Below are 9,615 nucleotides of genomic sequence, written 5' to 3' on the forward strand. Positions count from 1 at the left end.
ATAGTCCTAACATTTATTTAAGGTATTGCAAAAAAATATTTATTTAAGATACCATCAAGAAATTGTTTAATTAATTAAAATATAAGAATAAATGTAGACAAATTGAGGATTACATCAAACTGTATTTTTTTTTAAAAAGGAGATTAAAATTTTCTATTTTAAAATGAAAAATATAAAATGGGGAAATATCTTTATTTTAAAATGAAAAATTATAGTATTTTTTTAAATATTACCATATTAACGAAACCAAAATTAGAGTATTTTTTTTTTCAAACATTAACATATTAACGAAACGTCGAAACCTTGTAAAAAAAAACATAAACGAAACGACTTCAGCGATGACCGTTTCGGTCATGACGCGACAAGTAAACGGAAAAAGATAGGAGGTAAGCCCAAATCCTTCCGGCTCATCAGTCAGCGTGAATAACACGTCCAGCAAGGATCATCAGCGTGACATTCACGCACTTCACCTTGCGCGTAAGTATATATTTCCCAGCATCACAAGGAACTGATTAACTGAACCCCGCAAAGGGGGTGCATCAGCTAACGTGAGCATGTGGGTCGCAGCGTGCTAACGTGCACCCCAACATTTATCATCCATTTGAGGCTTAACCTATATTCACCCCTCTCGTCCCTCGTTTCGGTTCCCCTCACTCACCTCACACCGTTGATTCATTCGCAATCATCAGAGAGACTCGCCGATCAACCATGGCTGACCGTGCCTCCGCCAGCACTCGCCTCCACATCTCCGCCGCACCTCCCTTTCCGATCTCCAAAGGTCCTTTCTCTTGCCTCTAATTTCCGATTCCCCTAAACCCTAGCTAGCGTTGCTTCCGCCACTTTCGCTGTTTTTATTAGGTTACGCCTTCCACTTTGTTTCTCTGTTCGAGTTCAGGGTTTTGCTTCGTCTCCGAGTGGTTAACTCGTTTCGAATTCCGTTTAATTAATTTTTGGTCTCGATTTTTGAGTTCGGGTATGGCATTGATGAATTGCTCTGCATTCCGCTTATTTCATGCTCTTTGAAGTTTGAAAACAGTGAACAGACAAGGCTTAATTATTCGTCTGTGCTAGTGGTTTTTATTGTTCAGTTGTTTGGATTTCTTTGTGAACTTGAGAAGTAGAAGTTTAGATCCTTGTACTGCACTAAACTTCATTGCCTTTTGAAATTAGATGTGTTTTTATCCTGGGAAACTTTGGTTTCATGATGTTTGAAATTTGAAAATGTTGGATCTTCGTTTACTGTAACTGTAAGTAATTTATACCGAAATAGGTAACACTATTATGCGTGTGTTTGGTGATACATTGGAAACGGAAGTCTCACCATACTTTTGCGTCAATCGTGAAGAAAATCTCAGAAGCCACTATTTGTAGCTTCTGGTTGAACGTGGATCAAGTCTTCCCTGATGCATATTATGGTGTTTGCCTTGGGATTTTTGTCAGATTTGGTTTGATGTACCCAGGTATAGAGTTGCCCCACTCCATGGGAGGTGATGATGGAATACTGGCTTTTTTTTGGTCTGCGAGTGCTTTCTATCTACTTAATGTTCAACTTAAAAGAACAGAGGATGATAAAAAAATATTTACTTGCTTATGCCAATTGCCAATAATATATTTACTTTTTAGAACAAAGGGGTTTTACAAATTGCGTTCTATTTCTTAACTGGTCAAAAGGATATTAAGTTTTGCTTCTATGTTTGTGCACTTCATGTCTGTTGTGAAACTTGCATCCATAATTTCACTGTTCCTAGGTTCTGCTTTGGGAAAATTTTGAGATTGGTTAACATTTTTTAATTCTTTTTTAGTAAGCATATTCTCATTTTTGCAGATTTCCATGGCCCTGACAATCCAATTCCACTTTCACCACAGTGGCTTCTGCCTAAGCCAGGGGAGAGTAAACCTGCAATAGGAACTGTGGTGTGTATTGACTATTGATTACTTACTACTTTTTTATTTTTATTTTTGTCTGTTTGCACTTCTGTAAAATGTATATGTGCAAATAAGAATTTTGGCACATATCAATCCATAAATAATTTATAATTGCTTCAAAACTGCTTCTTCTCTATTTCTCATCACTCAGGAAAATCATGTGATCTCAACTCCACCAAATGGCAATCGCTCAGAGACTGTTAAGACATCTGGAAATGGAGAGGATGTTAATGATGACCATAAACGAAAGGATGTCTTTCGACCATCCATGCTTGACTCCAAAAGTGGATGCCGTGAACGTTGGCGTGATGAAGAGAGAGATACTAAGTCCTCCATACACAAGAATCGTTGGAGGAATGGAGACAAAAACCTAAGTGACACTCAGAGAATGGATCAGAGGACTGAAAATCCATCCACAAGGCACTTTGGAGAAGCACGTCGTGGCACATCTGATAGATGGAATGATTCAGGCAATAGAGATACAAACTTTGAACAGCGGCATGAGAGTAAGTGGAACACACGCTGGGGTCCTGATGATAAGGCGCCAGAAGGTCTTCGTGAAAAACGGAGCAGCCCTGGTAAAGATAGTGATCGGCATGTAGACAAAGGTTTGCCTAACATTTCCAATCTTGTTAAGGATGAAAAGGAAGGGGATCATTATCGGCCATGGAGACGCAACTCCTCACAAAGCCGTGGAAGAGTAGAGCCTACCCACCACCAGAATGGGATGCCAAACAAACAAGTGTCTGCATTGCCATATGGGTGGGGCCATGGGGAAGATACACCTCCAGTCATTGCTTTTGGGCGTGCTCGGCTTGGCTCTGGTGGTAGCTCCATTAATAGCACATATATGCATTCTCAATATCCTGGAACTTTATTGGATAAAGTTGAAAGTGAGCAGGGAGAAGCTCGTCCCTTTAGATATAGTAGGACAAATTTGCTTGATGTATACAGAGTTGCTGATATGCATACAAGTAGAAAACTAGTGGAATTTGTGCAGGTACCTTCTGTTACTCAGGATGAACCATTGGAGCCTCTAGCTCTTTGCTCACCAAATTCTGAGGAACTGGTAATTGATGTTACTGTATATTTTGTTCTAGATGCCACCGCCATCTCTAGTGGTTTATTAGATTGCTTTTCTGTTTGAACAGTCTGTATTAAAGGATATTGATAAAGGGGAAATAATTAGTAGCAGTGCACCTCAGTTGCCAAAAGATGGACGGAACTCAACAGAATTTACGCATTCAAGACGAATGAAGCCTGTAAATGCACCTTTCCAAGGTACATTAAGAATAGAAGCAAGCTTACTGATAGTGTGGTAGTGCATTAGCTTCTTTTAGAATCTGATTGCTTTGGCAGGAAGTTTCTGACCATTTGAAAGTGGTCTCATGAATTTCTCGTAAGGCTTTTCAAATTAAAAGCAATAACACATTTTTAGCTATCTTAAATATTGAAAACAATAAGGATGTTAAGAGATTCTCTAAGTGGTTGAGAAATGAAGATGTTGCTAATGGAAAACTAAATGAAACCTTCAATTTTGTATTTTTATTACCAACTTACGCCAATCGTGATGTATGTTTTGTTTCCATCTGGATTTTGTAGGTGATCTTTATATTGCCTTGTAGTTGTAGTATAAATTGTTGGGAGCAGAGAATGTTTTGTTTTTAATATCAAAATTAACTAATGGGTATAAATGTTTGCATGGTTGCACTATCTCTTTATTAGTGGTTCTTGCTTGCCCTTTACTTACCTCTCCAAATTTCACGCATTGTCTACATCCCTTATTTTGTTTCAACTTTCATGTGTAGCCAGACTAATTTTCTCCATACTTAAATGCACTTTACTTTGCTACTACATTTAACTAGGAAGCTTAATTTTTCTGTCTCTAGGATTTTTTCTAATACTTTATCTTTTCAGATAGAGTCGAAGATAATGATTCTTACCGAATGGCTGATGAGGTGCCTAGTAATAAGGAATCAACCTTTGAAGAAAGTCATTCTGCACATCATGGTGCTACATGGCGTGGCACACCACTTGGTGAACATGCAGGCACACTCATGCATGATGGCAGAGATGTGTCCAGTGATATTAAATCAAGAAACTCAGATATGAGCTGGTCACACCAGCCAAAAAATACTCATGCTCAGTGGGAGCATAATTTGGATTATTTATCTGAAACCAGAGATGTGACTAAGTGGCAATCTAGTGGAGATCCCATTAAGAGGCAGCTATCTGGAATTTTGGACAGTGAATTTGAATCCAGGAGAGTTCAACAGATTTGTCCAGAGGAGTTATCCCTCTTCTATAAAGATCCTCAGGGTCGCATTCAGGGCCCGTTTAAAGGAATTGATATTATTAGTTGGTTTGAGGCTGGATACTTTGGTATAGATTTACCTGTTCGTCTGGAAAATGCAGCATCTGACTCACCATGGTTGCAACTTGGTGATGCCATGCCCCATTTACGAGCTAAGGCTCGACCACCACCTGGATTTTCTGCAGCAAAACTTGACTCTTCAGAGGCATCTGGTCGGCCATATTCCAGTACCTTTGGGAACATGCATTCTGGTTTAAGCGAGGTTGAGATGCTGAGAAATGATTCTATGCATAGGAGTTCTACTACAGAAGCTGAAAATAGGTTTTTGGAGTCACTCATGTCTGGTAGCAAGAGCAGTTCCCCACTCAGTAGTCTCACATTATCAGAAGGTTAATGATGTTTTTTTTGTTTGTTTGTTTTCTATTTTATAAACATAAGTGTACTGTCATGCATTATCATTCCTCTTCATAATATCTTTTATATATACTGTATTGATTATGTTTTGAGATGGTCTGATTTTACGATAACCATGATATATATTTTTAGGTTTACAAGGGTTTCTTGGTAATGATTCTGGTAATTTGGGCCCATCAGGAGTAGATAGCGGAAACAACCTTTACTTACTGGCCAAGAGGATGGCACTTGAACGTCAAAGATCCTTGCCCAATGCTTATCCATACTGGCCAGGGAGGGATGCAGCACCCCTTCCACCAAAATCAGATATTTTTCCAGATGCATCGCCACATTCAAATATGTTGTCTTCTTTGAGTGACAATTCTCGTCTGCTTCAGTCCCAAAGTTCTGAATTGATGTCAATAATCCAAGGATTATCTGATAGGTCGTCCACATGCTTAAATAGTGGCATTGCTGGATGGCCAAATTTTCTTTTGCAAGGTGGATTGGATCCCCCCATTCAGAATAAGATTGACTTGCAAGGTGGATTGGATCCCCCCATTCATGATCAAAATTATGTTCAAATGCCATTTGGAATTCAACAACAAAGATTGCAAACACTGAATCAATTGCCCTTAAATAACTTAATTGCTCAAAATTCAGATATTCCATCTAGTATTTTGACAGCAGAGAAATTGCTTTCTTCTGGTTTATCCCAAGATCCCGAAATGTTGAATATGTTGCAGCAGCAGCACTTGCTGCAGTTGCATTCTCAGGCAGCAGTGGCTCCTTCACAACAGTTGCATTCTCAGGCAGCTGCTCCTTCACAAACTATGCCTTTGTTAGATAAACTTCTATTGCTAAAGCAGCAACAGCAGCAGGAGGAGCAACAGCTGTTATTGCGCCAACAACAGCAGCTGCTTTCTCAAGTGCTTCAGGAGCATCAGTCTCACCAGCGCTTTGGCAATTTATCTTATCAACAGTTTCAGGGAGGTGGAATACCCCTTGGGAATTTGCATGTGAATCTTTCTCAAATTCAACCACCAAAAGAAATTTTTCCCATGAGCTCTCAGACACCAATTCCCAGTGTTCAGGGTGAGCTTACTACTAATTCTTTGGATTTACCTCTGCAAGTAAGCCAGGACACTAGCTATAATATAAGCAGTGAATCTTCTGCCCAGTTGTCTGACCAATTATTTGAGAATATTGGTGATCAGAAAAGCTGGAGTGCTACACTTCCTGAGCAAATTAATGACAATTACCAGAAGGAAACATTGCCTGTATCAGCTTCTGTTGAAGGCTCACTATTGCTTGAGCAGAGCAGAGCCAAAGAGGAACCCGGCAATGCCCAGAAACTTCTTCCTTTTTCTGACTATACTGCTAAAACCTTGGAGCAGATGCCAGACAATACTTGTAGGAATGATGATACCCTTGTGAGTGCAACTTCAGAGTCTGATGAGAATTCTCAGCCGATACAGTGTGTCACACCTGCTGTGGATATGTCTTCAGCTGCATCTTGTGGTACCGAGTTACCACTAGTTAGTCAACTGAGTGAAGATGTAGAGATTAAATCAGATAGTCTTGAAGAGCATCATGGTGGAAGAGAGAGCTCAAAGATTGATCCCTCAGTGGTTGATGTGAGAAGTATTGAAGTACGTGAACCCAAAAAGACTGCTGAGAAGAAATCTAAGAAGCAAAAATCTTCTAAATCTCAGTCTTCTGGTCAGGCAAAGGGATTGCTAAAAAATGTCCCTTTGCAGCAGTCAAAGAAATCAGAACCTGAGAAGCCAAATTATAGTGAAGCCAACAAGGGTGAACCAGCTCATGAAACATTTATGCAACAAACAAAGGGTAAGGATAAACAATCTGCAACTGCTACTGCAGAAACAGATGATAATCAAGAAGTTAGTGGCCTACCTACTAATATTCCAGGAAGCAACACTAAAACAGTTATCGAAAATGAGTTAAAGGCAGTCAGTTCTGTTGCCACACAGAATACTGAATTACCTTCAGCGAGAGCTTGGAAACCTGCTCCTGGTTTCAAGGCAAAATCTCTCTTAGAAATTCAACTGGAAGAACAAAAAAAGTCACTGACAGAAAAGCTTGTATCTGAGGTTGCTACTCCTGTCAATTCCATGAGCTCAACAACTCCCTGGGTTGGAGTTGTCGCCAATCCAGACTCTATGAAGGTGTCAAATGATGGCCACAGAGAAGCAGAAAATACTGAATATCTGGCTAAAGCTGAAAAATCTCAAAATAGTAAAAGCAAGAAAAGCCCATTACATGATCTATTGGCAGAAGATCTTGTACCAAAATCTAGTGAAAGAGATGGCAAGGTTCCTGACAGTATGCTCCCCTCACAAAATATAGCTGTTCACTCAAAACTGGTAGATGATGGAGACTTTATTGAAGCTAAAGACACTAAAAGAAGCCGGAAAAAATCTGCAAAGTTGAAGAGTTCAGGAGCTAAGGTTTCAATGCCAGTTGCCTCTAGTGAAGTACCCATAAGCCCAATTCACATTGAAAAGGTAAAAAGCTCCCGTTCTGTTCAGCAGGAGAAAGAACAACTGCCTTCCATTCCTTCAGGACCCTCTTTGGGAGATTTTGTTCTTTGGAAAGGAGAGCCAACAAGCCCATCTCCTCCTCCAGCATGGACTACTGATTCTGCTAGGATTCCTAAACCAACATCATTAAGGGACATTCTAAAGGAGCAGGAGAAGAAGTCCTCTGCAGTACTCCCAAATCAACTGCCTACTCCTCAAAAATCACAAACTGCCCAAGCTGCACGGAGTAGTGGTTCTTCACGCCCAATTTCAGCTTCATCTCCATCAAAAACTGCACCTTCTAGCCAGATAAACTCCCAAGCTTCTCTGTCAAAATACAGAGGGGATGATGATATGTTTTGGGGTCCAGTCGAGCAATCCAAGCAAGAAAATAAGCAGTATGATTTGTCTCTTCATTGTGCCTATGATAGTACTTTATATATTGGCTTGATTAATCTGACTTTCTATGATAGTACTTCACTGAAATTGTTAGTTTTGGCATCTGTTAATTTTACATGTTGGAATACTTGATGGTCCTAAACTGCCTTTGACATAACCTCTATATTAGAGCAGTTGTAGCATTCAAAAGTAACTGAAACAGTAGGTGGCTGACTTATGGTTTCCTTAATAATCCTGTTTTCATGACAAAGTTGATTCAATGCTTTATTATGTTCTTTGTAAGCAGGTCAAATTTCCCTCAACTTGCTAGGCAGGGGAGCTGGGGTTCTAAAAGTGTTCCCATGAAAGGTAATTCACCTGGATCATTGAGTCGACAAAAATCTGGGAGTGGCAAACCAACTGAGCAATCTCTATCATCATCACCTGCCTCTTCTCAATCACTGCTAAAACTGAAAAAAGATGCAATGACCAAGAATTCTGGTAATGATATGTTGTTCATTCATTTTATTTCAACACTGTTAATTCCAATTTCCTCTTGCTTGGCAATTCTGTCTAATTTAGCCCCTTTATGTATATCTACTCCTTTTGATTGGGTCATTGATGATAGTTTAAATAGTGACTTGCTTCCGTATTTAAATTTCAGAAGCCATGGACTTCAGAGTTTGGTGTGAGAATGAATGTGCGAGGCTCATTGGGACAAAAGGTATTTATGATTTCATATTTGTTATTCATGCTATGTTTTGACGGATTAATCCAGATTTAGATTGATTTAAGAATGTTAACTGACAAATCTATTTCATCAATGTTATTGTCCCCTAAAGAACAATTCAATACTGGTCTGAATTTGCTCAGGCATTTGCTGGTCACATTATCTTGAACTTTCTATTTAATGTCATTTTGACTATTTTTGGGGTGGCAGATACAAGTTTCCTTGAGTTTTGCTTGAAGCAGACAAGATCTGAAGCAGAGATATTTCTCACAGAAAACCTGGGATTATATGACCATGATCATGAATTCATTGATAAATTCCTCAATTACATGGACCTACTACCATCAGATGTTTTGGAAATAGCTTTTCAAACCGTGAATGATCGGAAAGTTGATGCAAATACAGATGTACTAGAGCTAGGTTACACTGATGGATCCTTTTCAAAAGTTGGAAAGAAGAAAGGCGGCAACAAAGGAAAAAAGGTAAGCTCTTCAGTTTTGGGATTCAATGTCGTGAGTAACAGGATCATGATGGGTGAGATCCAGACAGTAGAAGACTAACATAACATAGGTTATTGCGGAACGTGTAAATACTTTTTGGCCATACGTGTATTTTGTAAATGTATTTTCTGTTATTCATTTAACTTTTTTTGGCTTTTTTAACAGTAGCAGCATCAATTGTATCTGCTCAATCAGTTTTGTTGTCTTAAATGTATTTTGACGTTTGATCACGCTGACAAACATAATATTGTGTCAGCCTTAACTTGATTCAATTAATTTGCTGTTTATCTTTTGTAAGCAAGCTAATTGATTCGTAGGCAGAGTCTGTAGCTTGTAAAGCCCGTTTTGGAAAACTGTTCTGTTTCTATTTCTTGATTCTTGATTATATTTTTAATTGCCTTTTTATTTTATTCTAGAAAATGAATATGATGGTGAATGCATGAGAACATTAATGCGGTATACTAAAAAATATGATCAATAGCTGCCCCTTGCACTGGTAAAGAATTACGCAAGTACTTTTGATTTCAATCCTGAAACCTATGAAAATATTTATTATTCATTTGGGAGTATCTGGAATGCTTGGTCTTCATGAAAAGTCAAAACCTGACCTAGGTGAGAGGCATAGATAATTATTATACATAGTAAAGGAGGATCTTAGTTATACCGAGTGTGATTGAATTTGAAGAGGAAGAGACCGCAGAGACATCTTGGCAATTTCTGAAACGGCAGGAACATCACTCATCAATTGCTCGTAAGCAGCTTCAAAAGCTTCCCACCAAAACTTGGGTAATCCAACGGACTTCGTGTGAGTGCGGCTGTACGCATCCCACA

The 9,615-nt window shown here is 39.0% G+C and overlaps 1 protein-coding gene across 2 annotated transcripts; it reads left to right on the forward strand.

Moving 5' to 3' along the window:
• Nucleotides 1-541: 541 nt before the first annotated feature.
• LOC114414660 lies at nt 542-9,161 on the forward strand. Of its 2 annotated transcripts, none has more exons than XM_028379006.1 (9): nt 542-778; nt 1,826-1,914; nt 2,078-2,995; nt 3,078-3,207; nt 3,844-4,629; nt 4,835-7,574; nt 7,862-8,055; nt 8,219-8,278; nt 8,495-9,161. In XM_028379006.1, exons 1-9 carry the CDS (start codon nt 709-711, stop codon nt 8,842-8,844), a joined length of 5,337 nt encoding a protein of 1,778 aa, XP_028234807.1. In that variant the 5' UTR covers nt 542-708; the 3' UTR covers nt 8,845-9,161. The 2 variants fall into 2 exon arrangements, with proteins under 2 accessions (XP_028234807.1, XP_028234806.1); XM_028379005.1 differs by having other exon boundaries at nt 543-778; nt 4,787-7,574.
• Nucleotides 9,162-9,615: the final 454 nt, after the last annotated feature.

Source organism: Glycine soja, chromosome 6, assembly GCF_004193775.1.
Source record: "Glycine soja cultivar W05 chromosome 6, ASM419377v2, whole genome shotgun sequence".
NCBI classification, from domain to species: domain Eukaryota; kingdom Viridiplantae; phylum Streptophyta; class Magnoliopsida; order Fabales; family Fabaceae; genus Glycine; species Glycine soja.

What these genes read in the sequence shown, in the direction of transcription:
- LOC114414660 (XM_028379005.1), top strand. Translation starts at nt 709, where the DNA reads ATGGCTGACCGTGCCTCCGCCAGCACTCGCCTCCACATCTCCGCCGCA. An exon ending in AACCTGCAATAGGAACTGTG is followed by an intron (nt 1,915 to 2,077) that starts GTGTGTATTGAC and finishes CTCATCACTCAG; the next exon opens with GAAAATCATGTGATCTCAAC. An exon ending in CACCAAATTCTGAGGAACTG is followed by an intron (nt 2,996 to 3,077) that starts GTAATTGATGTT and finishes CTGTTTGAACAG; the next exon opens with TCTGTATTAAAGGATATTGA.